Raw genomic sequence first — 23,158 nt, 5'->3', positions numbered from 1 at the left:
TAAATTTATCATTGAATTTCAGAATACTCTTATACATTCATTTACACATACTTTAATTTTAAAAGACTATTAACATCTATAGTTTGCATAGTTGTATATTTGTACAACAAAAATTTTTTTTGCCTTTGGCCAAACTACAAACCCACCCTATATTCGGTCCTACATCCGCCACTAATTGCAATTGTTCATGTCTGGTCAAAGCTTCATGTTCCTTAAGAGATTCTTCAGTCTTATTCATGTAGTACTGACTTTAGGGTTTTGATCGACATTGTCACTTACTGCAAGCCAAGTCTTAAAGGTGTTGGCAGTATTATATGTGTGTATGTGTTTTATATATATACACGATTGTCCTTCAGAAGATGCAATCCTCCCAGATAATTCAGATGAAGATGCAGAAGCTAATGAAGAAGTTGAATGTAATAAAATGTGTCTGCTGGCAATGAACCCAGTATGGACTGGTCGTTTGTGGTTTTCGAATATGACAACACTTTTTGTTTATGGCATCTGTTTGTCCTGATTAAGATGTGGTTCGAAGTTTATTATGAGACTGTCAATAAAAAAACATATATATATGCCACAAATGGATTTGTGGTTTTTAATGCTGTGACAATTATGAAAAGATCTAACATTTGAATACAAATGTAGCAATTTAATTATTATAATAATTAAATTGTCACATTTGCATGAAATTTATAACATTTTTTTATAATGGCCACTAAAGTAAAAGCCACACGTGATGTGTGCCTTTTGTCCAATTTGTTTGTTTAGGGTTATAAACAGCACACTTGAAACACAAAATGGATATCATGACATTTACCATTACTTTTCACATCCTAGTTTTAACTAGATGGTAGAACAATCTTCGTGTAATATTAATGTACTTCCTCTTTTTGGGTTGTTTCGTACGTACTTAAACTAGGGCTATTAATCGGTTCCAGTTCCTGACGGAACCGTTGAAACCGAACCACTTAAGGGCAGTTCGGTTCGGTTCATATGAGGAAAAAATGCAGTTATCCCTAGAACCGAACCGTTTGAGATGAAAATAGTCCAATTCGTATCTAGGTAATGTTGTGTGCTTGAGTTGTTGATATTACTGATAAGCAAAGCTGATTATATGTATTGAGAATGAAGATTACATGTATCTTAATAGATTATAGATTTATCATTCTCTTATATTGACTATAATGGATTCCTAGTTGGATTTATTTCTGCCATGTTTGAACTCTGTAAATTAGTAAGCTTTTACTGAACAATTGCCTTAAGTTCATGTTTTTAACTCAGTTCCTCATGTCTTAAGCTTCAGCCTCATCTTCTGGTTTCGTTGCATTATATATGTAAACATAATGCTCTATTGATAATTTCAGTAACTTGCTATGCATTGAATGAGTGATTTGGTGGCTGCAATCATGGAAGATGGAGAGTGGATCAGAGACTTAATTACAAGTTTATTTTTATGTTATTTGTTGCTTGGGACAGTTTGTTAATTTTGCTATTTGCTTTGGTTTGTAATATGTACTTCAGTTTCAGTTTGATGCTTTCACTATTTGATCAAGCACTTGTATCAGTTGTATGTTCTATATTAGTACATTTACATATTACCATAATCATGAAGAATTATTGTTTATACAAAGTTTTAGCTACATGAAGTCATGAACCACCGGAAGGAAACAAACGGAACCAACGGGACCGCTTAGGAACCGGAACTGTAACGGTTTCAAACGGTTCGGTTCCTAACGGTTCCTATTTTCATAAATGAAAGAGCCGAACTGTTTAACTATTACGATTCGGTTTACGGTTCTATGTTTTTTTGGTCATTTTTGAACCGTTTAAAGCCCTAACTTAAACTAGCATATTTGTGCTGATTTACTGATCTTGCATCGTAGCCATATGTAGATAAGGCATCAGCAACTTTCAGAATTCAGACAATGAACAATGTGCAAGTAAGTTTTTTGGATTTAGATATACCCAGAGTTGCTAAATTGGAAGTACATGTTTCTCCACATCCATTTGTACAAACCAAAAAATCATCGATCTGTAATTTTGGCTCTCAAATGGAGATATAAGACCAAATTCGTTATTTCAATGCAGTCAATTAACTTCCAAAAAATCACATCAGTGATCATCAAAGTTGCTTCTCTGTATGTATCAGACTACGCGTGTGTGTGTGTATATTGTTCTGGAATTCTCTCTTGTGCAATAATTGCTCTATCTTTTATATTTGGTTTGCTTTGTTGGGTCGGCGTCTAATCCCAAATCAACAATGGGTAGAGCTCCTGTTTGGGTGCCATCGCTATCGTTCTCAATCTCCCCCTCTAATGTCAGTCCTTCAATAGTTTTTGCTGCTATTGGGTCCTTCATCCTCAAATCTACATCTGCACCAAAATACCAGCAAAACAAATATGCAAGCAATTAGTAAGTTCAGTTTTCTATTTTGTCGACCTATATATATCGATCACCGGAGATTTAACCAGTACGGAATTCGAGGGTGAGGGTAGGCAACTATCCCATTTTCTCTACGTACGTAAGCAATGAAACGATCGTATTTCTTATGTATATATGAGATCACACGTATTCGTTAAAAAATATCTCAACACAGTGACAACATACCCTATGTACGTGAACAACTCAACACAGTATTCTAAATATATTAGCTTACCTGGATTAGAGAAAAACCAAAGAATGAAAGCACATAGAAGAAGCACAAATGGGATAATATGGACCGCATTCTCAGCAAACTTAACGCGAGCCTTTTCCTTCTTGGCCAACTCGGCTACGGGCGGATCATACACCGGCAGCTGATTATCACTCCCTTGGAAAAATGATACCGACATTCGCAGCCCCGACGGACCCTTTGCTGCCGACGCATAGTACTCGTCGGCTCTACTCCAGCTTGCCGATCTATGCATCTTTCCAGCTAGTCGATCACTTGAGTTTTGAAGCGAGTGTGAGAAATATGGTAAGATTGATGTGACTGAATTTATGAGGGAAACTAAGCAAGCAAGAAAAGTTAATAGAGCTAGCGAGGGTAAACTTGAAGGGGTTTGTGCTTGTCGATGTAGTAGTTATGTTTGTGGGTGTCATTCATTCAAGTAGTGTCTTAACGGTCCAGGAAAACGGCCGCGGCTACGATTTGGGATCACATTACTAGTTTGGTGGATCCGTATTTGACTGCAGTTCATTTCCTGATTTAATTTCTTCCACGTTTTTTTATTGTTTTTTAATAGAGCAGCCTGCCTTTAATTTATTGAAATGAAACTAGCAAAGGAGCGTGACAAAATAATCTGACCTCATATGTCTGATAAACTCCAACAAAGAGGATAAACAAAAGCTCAATTCGGCATATGTACATCCACACATGCAAAACCACATATATATAAAGCTCATAGCAAATAGCAAATCATCAGCTAAGAAACCCTTAATTAAAGGACGGGATGAAGCTGGTAGCATTGGTAGACAGTTGTGAGATACGAAGAATAGAGAAAATAGACAGATCGTGTTGCTTCTTGTATGGATGAAAATAATGCATAACAGACTCTCTGAACAATTCCAAAAGATGACGTTGGGCTTCCAATACATTAAAAATTTTACTTTCGAAACGCACGAGATTCCTAGTGATCCAAATAAACCAAATTAGATTACATGAGACTAGAAACCAAAGTTGACGTTTAGGTTTTGGGAACGCTGAAACACCAACACCATTAAACATTTCATCAATGGACCCCAAGGCGAGAATGAATGAGAAGATAGAAGGCAAACTCATTTCCATAAAGCCACAATTTCATAACAATGTAAAAGAAGATATGTACCTGATTCCGCTTGACTTCCACAAAAGGAGCTATTACTCTTTATATATATATATATATGTAGGTGGGAATGTGGGAATAAGTGGGATGGACCTAGCAACCGTTTGTAATTTTGATTAAATGCTCTACTTGGATCAGCGACCTCAATTTGAGGAGGTTGCCTAGCATTTCTAACTGCTCTTGGAGCTCGATCGGAGGTGAGCAGAAGCCTCTCCGTAAAACAGTAGCACGTCCTCGCCTTATAAGGCCATACACGAAAAAAAATGTAACACTATAACACAAAATACATATAGATTAGCTAAGGCTTGTGGCTCTAGAGTACGAGCGTGTATTCACCCCCTTGCATCACTTGCACATGCAGTAGCATTGGAGTTTGTAACAAAAAAAGGAACAGAAAATTCCCAAATTACATGTGCCCATCAAACTCGTATAGTAGAATCAGAAACTAGAAACAGAAATCAAACTTACAGTAGCTTACAACACAAGAGCTATATATAATTATATATATGTCTATATAGCTAGAGTATAATTTCCTTTATTTGTTAGCGTTTGAGTGAGTTGAGGAAGCTGTTTCCCTCTGCTATATCATTTCTCTCGAGAAAATTCAGAAAATCTCTGAAGCTACTTACTCTGTACTTGCAAGGCTGTTCTTCACTCACAAGCTCATCGGCGGGTTTCATCTTCTCATCAATTCCCAAACTGTGTAAGCTGGCAATGGAGATTCTAGTCCTCTCACTGTTCAGTGTCGCCCTGTGTACAACACTCTTATAAAATCCATTGCTCAGTACCTCAAAGTGATCACCCATATGGACTTGAAGAGCAGTCTCAAGTTGCGGAATTAGCTTCCATTTTCCGTCCTCAACGTCCATGACCTCCAGTCCATGGAAGCTCTGAAGCACAATGGTGAAGCAGCTGTAGTCTGAATGAGGCGGCAACCCTAGCGCCATTTCTGGCCTGGGGCACGGTGGGTAGCCAATGACTGTGATCACTTGCATTCCGTTTTCCATTTTCTTAGTTAAGTAAGCTGGACCTATGCCTAGGCTCTCAGTGATGACGCTTGTTATTTCCAAGCTCAGTTTCATTACTTCTCTGCAGTACTCTCCCATGGTTTCCCTGTGAAACAAGATCACATACATGTTAGCATGTAAATGATGTAATTACATAAGGTAGTTATTAATCACGCGCATAAAGTATGAATACATGTAACAAAAAGAAATTACATTTTCCTCACTCGATCTGATATTATAAATATTCTCATAATTAACTCTTTACAATTTAGAAACAGTGAGCGATGATACACGTACCAAATATATAATTCTCGATCTATGACAAATTAGAGAGCCATTATCGAATATGTTTGATCAACAAGTCAGACAGAGAGTTAATATTGAACTACTGAGGTCATGAGGGTGATGCAATGAGTCTGGGAAAAGAACAAGCCCTAAGATAAAGTTTATCCTAGGGCAGAGTTTATCCATCTGTTCAAGGACCAAGATCACTGCATGCATATGGCCGGCAAAATATCAGATATGTTTTCTTCACGTATTTTATGTATATATGGTGCACGTATTCACACTGACATGCAGTAAACATAATGTTTACGCAAGTGTACCAAAAGAAGCACAAATTAACTTCACCAGAATGCAAGACAAAATAAGACAATGATTCTGAACCCTTTCAGCTGAAATTTATGGCCTAAAATGAGAGATGAGAGATGTGACAAGTGGCTAGCTGATGATATATAAATGATAAATCCCTTATTTTGTTCGAGGACGTACGTGCCTGTAGCTTGGTGGATTGTTTGGCCAAGCATCGATCCAATTTTCCAAGGGGTGAGCATAATGTTTGAGGAAGACCCTCCAGAATTGAATATTATCAACTCCATCTTTGAAGCTTGTTCCATATCTCACTGGTTTGTGAACATCGTTACACATGAGCTTTGCCTTTTCGGAACCAGGCAATTCGAAAAACTCCGAAGCCACAGCTAGCGCACCATCGAGCACCGATTGGTGGATTCCATGGTTGATAACCTGGAATTGATATTAATTCATGCATGATAATTAGTACGTACGTACAACATGAATTAATATCTATGCATGTACTGCGCTATGCATCAAATCAAAGATCATAATAATGATAACAAAGAAAGCTTAGCTTACTTGAAAGTATCCAAGTTGACGACAAGCCGTTCTAATTTCCTGGATAACAGTGGTTCGTTCTTCATCAGAACCCTGCTTGAGCTTACCAAAATCGATGGTGGGTACAGTGGCAACTTCTGGAGTTAAGCTAGCACGGTGTGAAATTGGAATCACATAACGCTCGGGCACGTAGGGCAAGCCCCTCTCTTGTGCCGTCTTTCCCATCGGAAATGAGCTCGAACGGCTCTCGTCTTGATCCCCCATCTTCGAGAAATTCAGCCAAAACAAAACACAGAAGGAAGAGATGAGTAGAAAGTACGTAGCAACTGTATGCAATGAATTTGACAGAAACGTACTGTAACTAGGGATTTATATAGCAAATATTCAGTGCCGTCAATAAAAGTTTAATATTATCTAATAAGTACAGTCTATACATCCCAACTTGGAATTTATATAATAAACTAGTACCCTACTACTTAAAATATAAACAAAGCAATTGCTCATAATGGTGTTGACTGAGAAGATTAAAACCAGGACCAAAAACACTTCTACAAGTTCAACAGAAGGAAATAGAGAAATACCACTTGGGGCATGAAACTGTGATCATTTTTGTCATTTTTGAAGAAGAGTACGTGTGTCGGTATATACCGATGACGAATGTCATAAAGTGTAAATTTGGATTGATACGGAAATGAATCAGGTCTATGTTGTTAGCACAACAGATTTTTGCAACTTTGTCCAGATATTTAGGATTCAAATTAAGCAACTTTGTCCAGATATTCAGGCACTTGGTATCGCAAGATAGATGCATGGTTTTGATTTTTCTATAAGCTGTTTTTCCTCATTAAATTCTGTTATGTAGATTTTACTAGCTATTTGAGTAGATGACAAGGTAATTATTTTGTGGAAAAATTATTTTGTGTACCCGGAACACAGCCAATTATATTACTCTATAGTGTGTTAAATATGCACGTAGTAGTGATAAATTAATTAATTAAATATAAATAATTAATTAAAAATAAAAACAGTGAAAGTGGAATTTGATGTATAAATCTTGTTAAATTGTATTTCTTTTTGTCAATTATTTAAAAATTACATATTATTGATTTGTCCTTAGCATAGAACAAATGGCTTATTTTGATCATGTATATCGATCCTCGATTTTCCAACATACTATCCATCGAAAATTAAGGTGTTTTTGTTAGAGCTATTAATCGCTTACAGGTAATATATACAACTTACAAGTAACAAGTTCATCTGTTCATGTTATGTACATATAATTTCTGATTTAAGAGTCATTTCAGTAATACCGATAATGCACAAAATTGTGAGTTTTATCATATTTGGGGCATTGGGAGCTAACAACCAAACAGCCAAATGAGTCATTATTACCAATGGTATAAGTGAATCACATTTTATTCCCTGCTCCATCTGATCGATCGAGCTAGCTTATATCGCTGGTTTATACCAAAGCATTTTCTAATTAGAAATGCTGCACTGCACTTCATCATGAATGTAGTAGTCCCATATTTTAGTTCTTTTTATGTTCTCATAAGAGACAAGAATGTGCTTTTTGCTAGACAGGGTTATGCTTCCACAATTTTTAATTTTTGATGGCAGCAAATATAAGACAGTTGTTCTCTAATGATATTCAAGCAAGCTTGCCGCATTCCTGGGAACTTGAGATTTGGAAATGAACTAACACTACAAAATACATGAGCAATGAGCACAAATATATAAAAAAAAACACATTTATGAGGTTTTGTGAGATTTTGGGAGTTTGCTAATGATATTCAAGCACTTGAGCCACAATTCATTTGTGCTCATTGCTCATGTTTTTTTTTTATAATGTAATATATAGTTGCAGTAATCTAAAAAAGAATCAATCATTTTGTGATTTTGTCAGTTTATCTCATTTGTTGCAAGTGCAATTAGTGAGATTCCAGATACCTACCTGGTATAATACAACAATTCATCATCTAGATCATCCCTTAGATCTAGTGACACTTCTGTTTGATTCTTTGAGGTGGTCTGTCAAACATGTCAATTTCATTTTTCAAACACGTTTAATCCATCACAAGTGTGTTACCAACTTAATAGCGCGCTATTCTTTTTTAATGAAACCACTTGCTTTATAAATTAAAAAGATGATTAATGCAAGAATAATCATTATATATCATTTCGCTACCATCACTAGATAGTTAAAAAGTTGTGAGCATACTCACAATGACACTTAGTATAAGTCTATTCATTCTACGTACTGAAGCTTATCTCCTAAGTGAGTCTATAAGATATGTCATACGACATACCAATATAAACTCACGATATAGGCATAAACATAGAGATAGAGATTAGACAATGATAATTATATCGGTGGAACTGAGCTATTCCCAATCCTACAATTGATTACAAATATAAAATGATCAGCTAAAACTTACAAATAACAGATTGCACAAAAGCTAGCAACACTAAGTACCACTAAGAGATGAGTCCTAGGGTAATAATCCAGATCCAATTAGCCCAAAAAGACCAGCCCACTCAAGCCCATACGTCCATGCATGGCCCAAACCAAGCTGCCACCTCCAGACCACCAAGCGACCACCACGGCTCCGCTATACTCTCGTCCCTGACCTACTTTGATTGCCACACCCCGACCGCCCCACCACCCTGGATAGCTCGCTATTCTTAGTTTGTGAAACATTCGTATTCATCAAAAATCTCATTAATTCTTTAAAACCGGAACAAATCTAACTAACCAAAAATGTTGCTCAAACAGTAATCATGAATGCGATCCTAGTCTTGGCATGGATATGATACATTTTCCACTAGAAACAATAATTTGCTTTTGTAGAGCTTTGAGTATGGTATTACAATTATTGATCGGGGGAAACTGATAAAAGACACTCCCACTTTTGAAGATCCATATTCAATCTTGTCGACGCCAGATTCTTGAGAAATTGGGATTAAGAAAGTGAACCAATGGAGCGCGCTGATAAGTTCTCCATTTCTTTTTAAAAGATAAAATTTGAGTCAACAATTTGTTTTCTCACTTTTCTGGATTATTCCATATGATCTATAGTTATTAATACTGAGATCCATACTTTGTATATTCATATATGTATATACAGTCTCTATCCAGAGTGAAGCTTCAATATGAAATTACAGAGTGAAGTTTCAATTTTAGTACACTTTTTCGGTCAAATGTTTTCACCATAAGCGATTCGATATTTAAGTAAGTTATTCAAGATCATCTCTACAAAATTTTATCCAATTTGACAATGATTTGAGCTTTCAAAAATAAGATTTACACGAACGGTTCAGATCTACATGCAAACAACGAGCTACTATATGAGGAAAAAAATTGAAAGTTGCATTTCCCTCATTTTAAGGATCAATGAGGAAAAAAACTTGTTATCAACATGATAAGAAATCTGCCATACTTGTTTGAGTGTTCAGATCTACATGCAAACAGCGAGCTCCTATATGTCTTTCTTATTTAAGTAAAAAATGAACATGCTGAGTAGCTAAGAAAAAATCACGAGGAAAAAGTGGTTTTAGGGTTGGGAGGGAGTTTAACTGCCCACCAACTTCTTAAACATATATGTCTAGTTGCTTTCTGAAGTAAATAGCTTATTTAGCTATACTACTGATAGAAACAACTACAAGTCATTCTTTACCGGTGAAGTTGGTGATCTAATAATCATAAGCAGTCCACTCGCATATATATGCATGAAATCATAGCTCCCTCTAATTAACTCTCATCTGTATCGGCATAGATCGAGATCATGGCTAAGCTTCTTCTGGTGTCTGGTCTTGTGGCTCTTGGATTTGTATTTACATGCTATGCGGCGACAACCTACGTGGTGGGTGGTAATTCCGGCTGGGACATAAGCACTGATCTCCCTGCATGGGCCTCCGATAAGAAGTTCGCCGTGGGCGATGCTTTATGTACGTGAACTTAGCTAGCTTGTTAGCCAGTAATTTGCTACAATGAGTATTTTGGAACTCCATAGTTTTAACAAGATATACACAGGTTCAATAATATACCTTTATCTTCGTTTATGCAGGGTTCCAGTTTTCATCATCAAACAGTGTCAATCAAGTGACCAGAGAAAACTTTGAGGGCTGCAACACAACCAACGTAGTGAAGTCATATACAGGAGGGAACGCGACGGTCACATTGACAAGACCTGGTGACTGGTATTTTGTGAGTGGGAACAAGCTCTATTGCTTAGGAGGGATGAAGCTTCAAGTACCCGTCGTAGGTAACCGACTATCTTATGCGCCGGCCAGTGCTCCGCAGTCGTCAACCGGTTCAGACCAAGGGCCTAACTCTCTTCCGAACCCTTCTTCTAAGAGCAACATCCCCACTTCAGCTGGGCTGAGTCTCCATGTTGGCTTTGATAATGTTCCTGTCTTAGCTGTTTTAGGTACTTTAGCTGCCATGCTATGGATGTGAAGTTCAGTTTGAGGGTTTGTATCAATGAATATGAATCATGATTAATGATTATTCGGGAGCAGCTTCATTACTCTTCTTTAAAATCAAGGTAAATAAAGTTTGTCACCAAATTTTTCTAAGTCGCTGATTCGCTGAATGTATGTCAATGTGAATATATCAACTTTCATTTGGACCGAAGAAACGGGATATTTTTACAGAACATGCAGTTGAATACACACTCGTCTAATGTGTGCCTATAAATCTATAACAAGATTAATTACCACCGCCAACACGTAATTTTGCGTAAACGACTTGCTAAGCAGATAAAAGCTCTTGACTTTTGTTCTTCGTCTCCTAAATAATCGAAAGATTAAGAATATTACTTGGAAACTAAGAAAAGAAGACCTGCCCGACTCTATTGCTTGGAATACTACTACCAATTTCACTAGCTTACATTACAAATAAAAGACTAGAGATTTTTTTTTAACATATAGCCTAAAGATAAAACAAACGTAAATGAAGAAAATCTCTTGTTCGTTTTAAGGACATAGCGTTAATTTCATGAAAATAAATTAATAATGCGTATTTTATACTATTTTTACATCTATTTATCAAATTAAACCGTCCACATTACGTATATGTTAACAGTTCAAACACCGTAGACTTACAAATCTGATTCACTTAATCAAAAGAAGCCGTCACCGAGCCCCCGAGAGAAACATTTTCCTCAAGAACTTGAATGTAAAAGTATGAAACGTCTCTAGTTTTCTACTGAATAATATCTATTTTGAACGAATCTAGTAATTTCTAGGATTTAATAGAAAATGAAGAAATAATAAATGGGGAAGGAGTCGAAGGACGTAGCTACTTCTCGACACGAAGCACCACCCAAAATAGTAGTTCACCCAAAACACAATAAAAAAAGGGCCCAAATAGTGGCCACGTCACCACCCAAAATGCTCAAAACCTTAGCCACCATCTCCACCACTTCACCACCACTCCTCTCCACCGCCACCGCCACCGCCACCGCAAAGCACCTCTCTCTCTCCTCCCCCTTCCTCCTCAAATTCCACCCCAAACCCACCTCCCCTTTCCCCCAAACCCTCCGCCCCATCTCCCTCTTCCGCCCCACCATGAACATCCTCAACCGCCTCGGCTTCGGCCCCAAGACCCCCGACCCGAACTCCGAGTCCGCCGCCATCGCGCAGGGCCCCGACGACGACGTCCCGGCGCCGGGCCAGCAGTTCGCCCAGTTCGGAGCCGGGTGCTTCTGGGGGGTAGAATTGGCATTTCAGAGAGTTCCCGGGGTCACCAAAACGGAAGTTGGGTACTCTCAGGGGTTGCTGCATAGTCCGAGCTATGAGGACGTGTGTACTGGGACGACGAGCCACAATGAGGTCGTGAGGGTTCAGTATGACCCTAAAGACTGTAGCTTTGAGGGCCTGCTTGATGTGTTTTGGTCAAGGCATGATCCCACCACGCTCAATCGTCAGGTGAGTTGGGTTTGATTTGTTGTTTTTGGTTAGTTTTGATGAAATTTATTTGCTTTTTTGGGTTTTTTGGTTGGTGATGTATGTTGGGTTTTGGTTGATGGATTGTGGGTTTTGCTTGGATTGTAAGGAAAGTGATGTGTTAAGTGAAGTTGTTGTTGTTTGTTTCAGTTCAGTTCAGCATTTTGCCTCTGTGGATATAGTGTTTAGTGATATATGGGGTTTCCTTGGCTTTGTACTTTACATGAGTATAGGATGTAGGTATATGCACTGACACAAACAAAAGGAGATTGTAAAATGAGCAAATGACTACTTGTACGGGAACAGTTTGCTTCTTGTATGTTGGGATTTGGGAAAGCTATTGGTTTTGTGTATCTTGTCCTGCCATTCATGTTTGACAAGCCATGTGTAGATATACGCTCTTAGTATAACTCTATATTTGAGGCTTTTCCTTTGTGAACTAGGAGTGAGAATCACCATGAGAATGTTTTGTGTGATAGCAAATGAAGTGTATGCTTTAAAATGAAGAATAAATCGCTTTGATTGGTTTTTGGTATAGTTTGTTTTTCTGTTTAGTTGCTGGGGTTTTGCTTAGGATTCATGTATAGTCTGGTGTTAATTGTGCAGCCTATGTTTGAGGTTGAAACCTAGAAAATAAAAGTAGGTTTCAATAGGTACATCTCAAACCAAAGATAAATGTAGATATTTTTGGATTGTTAAGCTTTTCTAAGCTGAGCTCCCATATATATCAAGGCATGCATATGTTTTTAAGGAAATGAGAGGCACTATACGAGAGAGTGCATAATGGGGTTTCTACATAGCCCAATTGTTTGCTAAACATCTCTTTAGGGTTCTACCTTCAGACGTTATCAGACTATTAGTCAAATATTTGCATAACCTCCTTTTTTTTTTTCTTTTTCTTGAGAAGAAAGATTTGCATAACCTCTGGCCTCTGGGATTGGATGGACATGTTCCAACTTTTTCAGCCATATGGCTCTCAGAACAGTATATTTGGCTTCTTGGTGATACTCAAGAATTTGAGATTGATGTTATATATTCATATTTTTCAGACATCGTTCGGAGAAAATATTTGATTGACTTAATTAGAGAGTGATTTAAAGTTGTTCCTCATCTGTAATGTGCAGGGTGGTGATGTGGGAACACAATACAGATCTGGAATCTACTTCTACACACCTGAGCAAGAGCAGGCGGCAAAGGAATCTCTGGAGAAACACCAGAAAACCGTGAACCGGCCAATCGTGACAGAAATACTTCCTGCTAAGAAGTTCTACAGGGCAGAGGAGTACCACCAGCAGTACCTTGCCAAAGGAGGCCGCTTTGGTTTTGGGCAATCTACTGAGAAAGGATGCAATGATCCAATCCGATGTTACGGCTAATCTATATGCCATCACCACCTAGAAAGGCAGATCGTCCCTTGAGATTGTTCATAGATTTTGTGCTCGCCCCATATATTTTGCATGTAACTAGCGTTTACTTACTGTGTGTAGTAAGTGTGCTTGTGGATTGTATCCATGGTGTGAGCGTGGATTAATAAGCCAAGACTGGAGTCTCCTAGCTCTTATAATCTACTATCAGAAATTTGCAACTTCTGATTTGTTTGTACACAATTTGAAGCCACGATCTTTCTTATAACCCATGCAAAGTTACGAACCATGTTTGGTTGTTCTGATCCATTGCTAATTAGCTACGCAATTAGGTGCTTTCCTCACGAGTCTGACTTTCTGAGAGCTCGGTAAGCACTGAACACATGGTGAAAGGTACGACGTTAAGAAACTTCTATGTCTGGAATTGGATGGCTCATATGTTTAGGTATCCTTTCAATTTTCCACACTATTGTGTTCACTCCCTGATGCAAGAGTCCAGAATTAAGTGATTCATTCATCCTAACTATAACTAATAAGAAAAGATATGGATCGATCCAGCTTATCTGGATATGTTTTTTTAATCATAAGTTCATAACTATGACTAATAAGAATAGATATGGATCCTACTCTATAATTTGTTTTCAATAATCAAACGTGACGGCACTGTCATTGCAGAGATTATTGTGATGCCAGCACGAACAGCTCGACCTTTTGCTGTAACTGTAAGATATCCTTTATCAGTTTATCTAACCCTCATTAATTTAATTCCAAAACACTAGCAATTTGATATCGTATTATTACCATCATGATCGATCGTGTGTTGGTCATGTACCCATTCCATAGTTGGCCGTGCGTCCACAACAAAGCCAACACTGATCTGTTAACTTTGATGGATCGTCGTTGTCGTCAGCCAATCGAATCGATAATCCTAGTACTTAATTAAAACAACCTTTGTCATCCCTTAATTAGCTAATCAGCTCAATATGGCTATTACAAATGACCTTTTCTTGATCCCCTCCAACGTAACAAAGAACGATCCAAGTTGCCAACATTGTGCATTTTGCCAACGAATGCTTAGCTACTAGTTTTAGTTCTTGAACTCAAAAGAAGAAAGATAAGCAAGTCTTGCAAGAAACCAGCTGGCAATCCTGGCATGGAAAAAGGGAAGGGAGCAAGACGACCCATAGTGTGCTGTTGCGTAGCTGAAAGATGAAGGCACATACGAAATTACGAATTACTGCAATCACACTTCATATAATGGGGGACATATCAGATTATACAAACCAAAAGCTTCCTAGGTTATATAATTCTTAATTCTGGTTTGCTTGGCAAGGAAAGCTGGCAATGTAGTAGAAGAGCCGTTGCCAGTAGGCAGTAGTCATATTCCAAGGTTATTGCAGCTGGGAATTCCTTGCAAATTGGCATATATAGCCAGGCCATAATCTTCACCGTATTTGCTTCTCTACAAATCTGGATTTTGTATATGTACAGTGATTTAATGTAATATCCAACAGATCCAGATCCAAACAGGGCCGGCCCTGTATGCATAGAGGCTCAAGACGAAAAAACTTGAGGCCTCAAAATAAATACTCGAAAAAAAAATCTTAATTGTTCATAGTTTCATTATTGAAAGTTGAAACATGAATAATTGTAAAATTCATACAAACAACAACGGCAAAACAAATTCATTATTCTACGCATATAAATGGCTCTGAAGTCCTACATTTTCAACTAATTACGATAATGAAATATTGTCTCAACTAAAATATAAAAAAATATAAAAAATCTAGAAAACACAAAATAAAGAACTTCAAAAATCTTACATTTTATTTCTTGGATTGATAAAAAAAAAACCATGAATTGAAAATATTTTTATGTCTCAAAATGATTAAAGAAAAAAATTGCAATAAGAAATAGTTAGAATTAATGACTACATACAAAATTAATGACTATTGCATAACTTATACTTCTTAATTTTCTTCTTAATTATTATTTTTTAAATGGATGCATACAAAAAAAAATGTTGAGGCCCTCCTAAAAATTGAGGCTCCCGACTGGTACCTACTCTGCCTTGCCCCCAGGGCCGGCAGTAGATCCAAATTGCATCAAATCATGTGATACTGTGCGTATATATATGCAGTACATTTAGCTTTTGTGCGTGATTTTGCCAGCTTGCATGCAAACTTCACCGTATTATTTCATATGAGCAGTCACATCTACTCTTTATCAGGTCAAGTCATTAGCCTGCTTTACTAATATGCCCCAATTCACAGCTAGACTGCCTAGCCTGGACGCACATTACTTTAGGGGATATTTAACTCTTATGACAGTTTCTTGCCTAAAATTGAACTAATCATGAACCATAAATCATGAAAAGTTATTGACTTAAATGGAATTGGGATGGGAAAACCTACCCTCACTGTGTGATTTATTTCTTAAATGAAACTAGCTAGGAAAGTACTGAAAGTAGTAATGCGCTTAATGCAAAACCAAAAGAGTTTGAACACTTGTAAATGTAAAATTATTTCTTGAAGGACACTAGTAATGCACTTAATGCAAAATCATAAGAGTATGGGCACTTGTAAATGTAAAATATACCCACTCATAGAAATCATAGCAAGTAAAAACCATGTATAATCTATCAATTTATAATAAAAATACTTAACTCAATCATCTAACGCAATCTAACGCAATAAGAACTCGTAAATGTAGAAGATGTACGTAGTGAGTAACAAAATATTGTGTATCAACTACAATAAAAACACAAGATTCAATCATCTACACTCTCGGCGGCTTATATCTACACAGTCGGGTTATGTGACATGCTTCGTTACAGCAAAAATAGAGCAAACGAAAAAATCTACTAAATCACCAAAATTATTTACTTGATATCCAAGTTAGTAGCTGTGATCACCAATTGATCAAGTTTGCCAACTTACGAAGAATACCAACAACCTAGTAGTAACTTTGATACTTACCAATCATAATTAGTATCCATCAAAGCAAAACAAAAACGCAATGATAGCTAGTTAATTATTCTCACTTTAGTAACTAATCCATCATATTAAACACTACGCGCATTCCTCTCCTATATATATATATATATATATATATATATTAAGTTATTAACAAATAACAACTAGCCAAGCCTGAGCCTTGCCAACACAGAGAAAAGCCTCAACAGAGTTCACAGCCTTTTCAGTCTTCATTTCAACAATGTCTGATGAGCTGGAGATCCCAGAAACGATGCCGAGAGTGATAGCCTTCCTCTCCGCCGTGCTGGACCAGGTGGCCCAGTCCAACGACCTGAACCGGCGGCAAGACTCACAAAAGCTCTCGGTATTTCACTCCCTCACAAAACCCACCATCTCAGTCCAGAGCTATTTGGAGAGGATTTTCAAGTACGCGGATTGTAGCCCCTCTTGTTTTGTGGTGGCCTATGTTTATCTGGACCGGTTTACACAGAGACAGAAGGCTTTGCCTATCAACTCGTACAATGTTCATCGATTGCTCATCACCAGTGTCATGGTCTCTGCAAAGTTCATGGATGACATGTAAGCATTGATTCATTTCTCTTTGGATTTTGGGTTTTGTGCTCTTACAGTCTAGAATGTTTGATATGTTGGTGACTTTCTCTGGGTTTGGTCTAGTTTAAGGTTTTAAACTTGGATGTATCAATGATTCTAGAATTGGGTGCCAATCTATACAGACATTTTCGATTTAGTATTCGTATTGTCTGATGACTCTGATCATCACATTGGGTTTAGTGGGACATTGACCTTTTGATCATGTCCACATTCTTATATCAAACTTTTATAATTTTTACTTTGAAAATTGGAGTGTTGTATATTAAACCAATTCTTGATAACTAATTTGGTTATAGGAAATGCATATAGATCAAAACCCAACTTGATATTTCTAGTGGAGTTCGGGAAAAAATAGAGAAATTCCAGTTCATCCCCTATTTGGGAGCAACCACCGCTAAAACGAGGGATTTGCCATGTGATGAAGTAGTAGACACCTTACCTAATATCGTGTTATTCTTTCTGAATTTTTATGACAATTTTTGACAAAATTCCAACAATGACAGAAGGAATTTCCTTAATGAACGGTATATGACATTTTAACCAATCCCATGTGCAAATGATTTTGTCTAATAATTTGGTTGGAATTGCGCATAATCCTCAGATCCTCAATCATGGAAATAGTTTGAACTATATGGAATTTTTTGTCCTAATATGGTGGTCTATTAATAATGAAAGTAAAAATGACTACCTTTGATGTATAAATGGTTTGCCTGTTTTCTTTTGTTTGATCATTTTTTCTGATATTGGTTCTCAACTTTCAGTTCTTACAACAATGCCTACTTTGCAAGAGTGGGAGGAATCAGCACGAAAGAGATGAACCTTCTCGAGATGGATTTCCTGTTCGGATTAGGCTTCGAATTAAACGTGACACCAGAAAACTTTTTCGCCTACTGTTCGTACCTACAAAGAAAAATGTTGCTGCAATCTCCACCTCTACATGTAGCAGAATCTACTCTGAATTTGGCGAGCCGTCTGAAGCTCCACTGTTCCTTCAATGAAGACGAATCCACCCATCAAAAGCATCTTGCTGCAGTTTAGGCATCAATTTTGGTGGAAATTAGAAACTAGAAAAGGTTTGAAGATGTAAATGTGGGTTTGTGTTGACTATTGTTCTTTGTTGTTAGTTCTTACTTTCAGTAGGCTATTGGGGTATGGTTATATGAACTTCCATTGTAGGGTACCAAAACAAGAAGTCGATCAAAGGCTCTCTCAATTGGCTATATGCTCATGTACACTTCCTCTTCTAATTTTGATCGTGTTTATAATTCTCGGGAAATTTTGATTTTTTGGTTTATATAGTTTGTCCATAACTCCATCTGCCATATGGACTTAGAATTATAAATCGTGATTCTAAACATGGATTTAAGCAGATTAGTCTTAAGGAACTGCCTTTGGTTTAAATTTTGAAGTCCCCGTATTGCCCATGATTTATATATGTGCGCAACAACTAAATACGATAAGCAAAGGGCAAACGAGTAACTAACAGTCGCCCACAAACTTACTGCCGGAGACACGAGCCGCCATGAACTGCCAAGAAGCCTAGAAGTTCGGACATCGTGACGACCAGGGCAAAATGGTTTTCCCACGTTTCTTGATGTCAACTAGCATATAAGAGAGACACACCCAAAACTGGGGAACACGGGAAAATCATCAGGCAACACCAAATGTGGGTTCACCGTTCACGAAATCCTCTTACTCCGTTCTCCATTGTATTGCGCCAACTTCGTTTTATGTTTATTGATTGATGCTTTGGTTGCAGAACTGTTCGTTTTAATCTTTCCGCTGTTATTTTAGGCTCATCAATCAGTAAAGAGTTTAGGGTATGTTATTATCATATCATATTCTTTTGATCTACTCATCTCCTATATTTGATACTGATGATTGTGAAAATATGTTTGCATGCTACCAGTTTTTTTTTTAGTGATTTACTTGATATAATTAGTATTCTAGCAAAATGACCAACTCTTTATTGCACATGTGTTTCTGTAATTCAAGAAGAAATTGCTGGAAGACATTATGGTGATTATGAGACCTCCTGGAAAAGAAAATGGCATTCGTCCCAATAAGAGGCCTAGGGGTTTTTGCAGTTCGAGATTTCCCTGATGGTTGTGGTCAAGTGCGGCCAAGTGAAAGTAGAGATTGTTACGTTGATGTGAAGAATGTGAAGACATTACCAAGAAAGACCCTAGTGGATGTTGTTCGAGATTTTCCTAAAGGATGCGGAACAATGGTAGTTCAATCATTGAAAGATGCTGGAGAGAAGAGTTTTGTTCCATTCATCAAGGGTAAAGAAGGCGAGCATTGTGTTGTTAGTCACAAGTTAAGTGCTGCAATTGCCGTGGTTGATAGAGCACGTAACAAGGTGAAGCGAGCTTTGGCTGCTTATCAAGTGGCATTGACTGAGATGGGTGAGGAATGTGATGCTAATTAGGAGAAACTAAAGGGTTGGAAATTGTACACTGAAGCAGCGTGTATCTGAAACAGAAAAGGGTAAACAAGGAGAAACGAATAGGACTCATTCCAGGCGTTCATGTTGGTGACAAGTTTCGATATAGACCTGAATTATCGATTGTTGGCCTTCATAGTCCCTTTCAATGTGGTATTGATTATATGACAAAGGATGGGAAGATGATTGCCACAAGTATTGTTGATTCTGGCCGTTATGCAAACAAGCAAGAATCTCTTGATGTCTTGATCTACACAGGTCAAGGAGGAAATCCAACAGTTATGAAAGGGAAACCGAAAGACCAAAAGGCCACTGGTGGAAATCTTGCCCTAATGCATAGAAAGTCAGCGAGAACTCCTGTGAGGGTGATCAGGAGCTACAAATTCCGCGAGGAAACAGGTTATTTCTTTGTTGGTCTGTACACTGTGGATGAGTATTGGCGAAAAAGAGGGGAATTTGGTAAACTTGTGTTTGAATTTTCATTGAGGAGGATTCCAGATCAACCAAAACTCACACTTTGTAACAGTTGAGATGGTGATGCCAAGACGAGAACTGATTGTTGTTTCAGATAATGTGTAGCGGGGATGTTTTACCTTAGTTAGTAGAAGTAGTACGCGCACAAGTTGTTGTGATAGCTTATTTAGAATCCAAGTCGTCTCTTTTTAGTGAATTTTGAAGTGGAGGACTAACTTATAGACGAGGATGAATGTTTAAAGCTAGTAGCATAGCTAGTATCAAGCGGAGGTTATATAGTATGAACAACAGTATGCTAGGGGTTTGTTGCTCAGTCTTCCTCTCTTGTGATTTATGAACATACAAGTTGGTTAAATTCAATTTCCTGCTCTGTTTATTTGAACAGATTTTCATGATGCAAGTTTTCATCTTTACATCGTTCTATTCTACACATGAATGGTTATATGTTAGTACTTCTGAAATTGTGTATTATTGTCTGAGCATTGTGTCAAGTTCTTGTTTATAAGATGCAGGGGGGAGGTGTTAGGCTTCTATTATATTCCTATTTATAAGCACTTAAGAAGGGAGAGGTACTAAGCTTCTACTATCTTCCTACATAAATACTGTCATTGTAAGAGAAATGATCCAAAGCACACTTGCGTCATACTTTATCTTCGCACACAAAGACGGAAAAGAAGAGCAATGGAAGGTTTTACCGAGACTCTACTTTAATTCCAGGAAACGGAACATTACAGGGAGATTGGTGCTTCAGCGAAGTCCTGATCCTCGAAATATCACCTCAGAAATTCTTAGCCCCATTAGTGTTAGCCATATTAGTTTGATAGTTTCGATTCTCATCCCCTTCTGCACGATTATTGGATCTGTCAATAACTGCATGATAGAAGACATGTAACAAACAAAAAGAATTGATCGTCAAAAACATGCTTATAGTGTTAGGCAGATCTCTTTGGCTATATCCCCTCCTTTCTTTGATGATGAGGCAAATGTCATAGTGTGAGCCAATTGAAGTAAACCGTCATATCTTCTTCTTTCTTTCGTTTTTGGTTACAATGTCTTCATCTTTCTTCGATGATGATGTAGTGTCTCTTCTACAAATCTGCCTCCCCCTTCTTCACTTATATAAGTAACTGCCCGGGCGGCACTACCAGTCTATCTCTTCCTACCCAAAACCACGCCTGCAAATTCAGATTGCCACTCAACACATTTCTCAACAAGCAGACCAGACTCCAGGCCTTGTTTTATCCCATGCATTACATCACCAGTAGAGTAAAGCAAACAATTTAGTAGTTGTATTAGACCCTTTCCAACTTGTAACTCATTTAGAATGCAACTTGGTCTTTCTAGTGAATTTCGAAGTAAACTTACCGACTGGTGCATATAGTACCAACAGTAAGAAAAACTATATCACATAGGTGTATTAATTGTTCTCTTTTAACCAAACCATGCATGTTGGATAATAACAATTTCCTGCTCTGTTTTATTTTTTGTGTGACAGATTTCCATTATTATTTCTAATATGTCTACACATATATGGTCCTATATATTCTTTTGAAACGTTTCAGTATTTGCCTGTACCATTGTCGGAGTTAAGCACAGTACGTGTAAGATAATGAGCAAGGGAGAGGTATATATAATATATCAAGCTACAATTTTCATGTAAGACTAGTAAGAGAAAAGGGTTAAACACCACACTTACATCGACACTGTTATCTTCTTAATTAGACAAAGACTTGAGCTTTTCTTTATGATAAGAATTGAGAAAGCTATTATTAGTATTATATATGCTACACACTGCAACACAGAAATATATATAGAAGGCTTATACAACCATATCACTCGATCATGAACTTGCATCCAGTACTTCAGCCATGGTTGTTTTTCCCTCCTCCTCCCCCACCACTACCACCGCCTCCACCTGCGCCACCATGTACTCCACCACCGCCGCCGCCACCACCGCCTCCACCTCCCCCACCAGACCCGGAGCCATATCCATAACCCGAACCCCTACCCCACCCATTAGCATACCTGCTTCCAGGTGATCCAGAACCAGAACCCCAACCACCACCGGGGCTAGTACTCCACCACCCCCAACTATACTGCCAGTTGGGTCCGTGGCCAGAGCCACTGCCACTACTTATTGGCTGCCCTGTCTCCCACACTTCTCGGGACCCGACCTTTCTGCTCGCAGCACCACCGTTACCGCCACTCGAACCCCAAGCGGAGGTGATGAAGAGGAAGAGGAAGAAGGAGAACTGAAATGTATTGAGCTGCATTTTCAATTCTCAGGTTGTGCTGGGAAGCTTTGCATGTGAGTTTGTAAGTTGTGCATGCTTGGTAGTGCTGTATTTATAATGCGGTTTGATGTGGATATCCACAACCGGCCGAGACCTTATAATTAATAATGTAAGAACCTAAATAGCGCACACGTTATAGAATAATTCGCACCAAACCGACCTGATTACAACTAGGGTCATTGTCATTTGTATTTTGGAGCATTATGATAAATATCACAAGAGTACGTATGAAAAAACTAAAATGAGTAAACAAGAGGCGACTTAATTATGAGCATGAGATCATATTTACAATTTTGATTAACTAAAGTTTAGAGTTACAATGTAAATATCATAAGATTACACATGAATAATCGAAAGTGAGGAAACAAGAGGTGAATAATGAGCATGAGATAGCGTCCAATATTAAATCATAACCAAAGAAGTTATGAGCATGAGATCATATTTACAATTTTGATTAACTAAAGTTTAGAGTTACAATGTAAATATCATAAGATTACACATGAATAATCGAAAGTGAGGAAACAAGAGGTGAATAATGAGCATGAGATAGCGTCCAATATTAAATCATAACCAAAGAAGTTATTATGTTATTATTATTTTCACTTGAAAATAACTGATCTGAAATAATTAAACATGTCCACAATAATTTGGATCAAATTGAAACATAATTTATGCGATGAACATGTCGGATTATTTTCCGTGATTCCAGCATAAGGTTATAGAAATTGTACGATGATGAAATGTAACTAGTGTCAACACAAACCATTTTGGTGAAAATGTATTCCTTTTGATGTGAGATCCACTTGCGTAATTGCTTATGAGAACTTGAGAGGTCGAGAACCAAAGTAGTTATCCTGTTCATACTATTCTACATACATAAATCCATTAGCTAGAGTCAATCCCCGTTCTCTGATTCTGTTCTTAGCTTTAACGGCATAACCGACGTGAATACATACACTTATAGACTCATAATCATAGTCATAAGAATGCGATTGACATTTTTGAATGAAAAGAAAGTCAATTTGCAATCATTAATTGCACCACAACTGCCTTCACAAAATGAATGATAGGAGCTCTTAATATTAAGAAGAAAATACCGGTCA

At 37.6% G+C, this 23,158-nt stretch overlaps 6 protein-coding genes across 6 annotated transcripts; 3 read left to right on the top strand and 3 right to left on the bottom strand.

Annotated features, from left to right (window-relative positions):
• Nucleotides 1-2,205: 2,205 nt before the first annotated feature.
• Nucleotides 2,206-2,906, bottom strand: LOC126803793 (uncharacterized). Its single transcript, XM_050531531.1, has 2 exons — nt 2,657-2,906; nt 2,206-2,372 (listed from the first exon to the last, which is right to left on the bottom strand). Exons 1-2 carry the CDS (start codon nt 2,904-2,906, stop codon nt 2,206-2,208), a joined length of 417 nt encoding a protein of 138 aa, XP_050387488.1.
• Nucleotides 2,907-4,345: 1,439 nt separating this feature from the next.
• Nucleotides 4,346-6,205, bottom strand: LOC126803792 (flavanone 3-dioxygenase 3). The gene is made up of 3 exons (XM_050531530.1): nt 5,963-6,205; nt 5,586-5,833; nt 4,346-4,916 (listed from the first exon to the last, which is right to left on the bottom strand). Exons 1-3 carry the CDS (start codon nt 6,203-6,205, stop codon nt 4,346-4,348), a joined length of 1,062 nt encoding a protein of 353 aa, XP_050387487.1.
• A 3,513-nt stretch (nt 6,206-9,718) lies between these two features.
• LOC126802028 (mavicyanin) lies at nt 9,719-10,519 on the top strand. The gene is made up of 2 exons (XM_050529551.1): nt 9,719-9,889; nt 10,009-10,519. The coding sequence occupies exons 1-2, from the start codon at nt 9,727-9,729 to the stop codon at nt 10,398-10,400; spliced, it is 555 nt and encodes a 184-aa protein (XP_050385508.1). The 5' UTR covers nt 9,719-9,726; the 3' UTR covers nt 10,401-10,519.
• Nucleotides 10,520-11,264: 745 nt separating this feature from the next.
• On the top strand, nt 11,265-13,522 carry LOC126802027 (peptide methionine sulfoxide reductase A1-like). Its single transcript, XM_050529550.1, has 2 exons — nt 11,265-11,872; nt 13,015-13,522. The coding sequence occupies exons 1-2, from the start codon at nt 11,336-11,338 to the stop codon at nt 13,264-13,266; spliced, it is 789 nt and encodes a 262-aa protein (XP_050385507.1). The 5' UTR covers nt 11,265-11,335; the 3' UTR covers nt 13,267-13,522.
• Nucleotides 13,523-16,413: 2,891 nt separating this feature from the next.
• LOC126802906 (cyclin-U4-1-like) lies at nt 16,414-17,981 on the top strand. Its single transcript, XM_050530621.1, has 2 exons — nt 16,414-16,808; nt 17,603-17,981. The coding sequence occupies exons 1-2, from the start codon at nt 16,471-16,473 to the stop codon at nt 17,877-17,879; spliced, it is 615 nt and encodes a 204-aa protein (XP_050386578.1). The 5' UTR covers nt 16,414-16,470; the 3' UTR covers nt 17,880-17,981.
• Nucleotides 17,982-21,368: 3,387 nt separating this feature from the next.
• On the bottom strand, nt 21,369-22,063 carry LOC126803070 (putative glycine-rich cell wall structural protein 1). Its single transcript, XM_050530818.1, has one exon. It carries the CDS (start codon nt 22,032-22,034, stop codon nt 21,624-21,626), a length of 411 nt encoding a protein of 136 aa, XP_050386775.1. The 5' UTR covers nt 22,035-22,063; the 3' UTR covers nt 21,369-21,623.
• Between the last annotated feature and the right edge of the window lie 1,095 nt (nt 22,064-23,158).

Source organism: Argentina anserina, chromosome 7 (assembly GCF_933775445.1).
Source record: "Argentina anserina chromosome 7, drPotAnse1.1, whole genome shotgun sequence".
Taxonomy (NCBI): Eukaryota; Viridiplantae; Streptophyta; class Magnoliopsida; order Rosales; family Rosaceae; genus Argentina; species Argentina anserina.
This window is presented reverse-complemented; position numbering and strand designations above follow the sequence as displayed.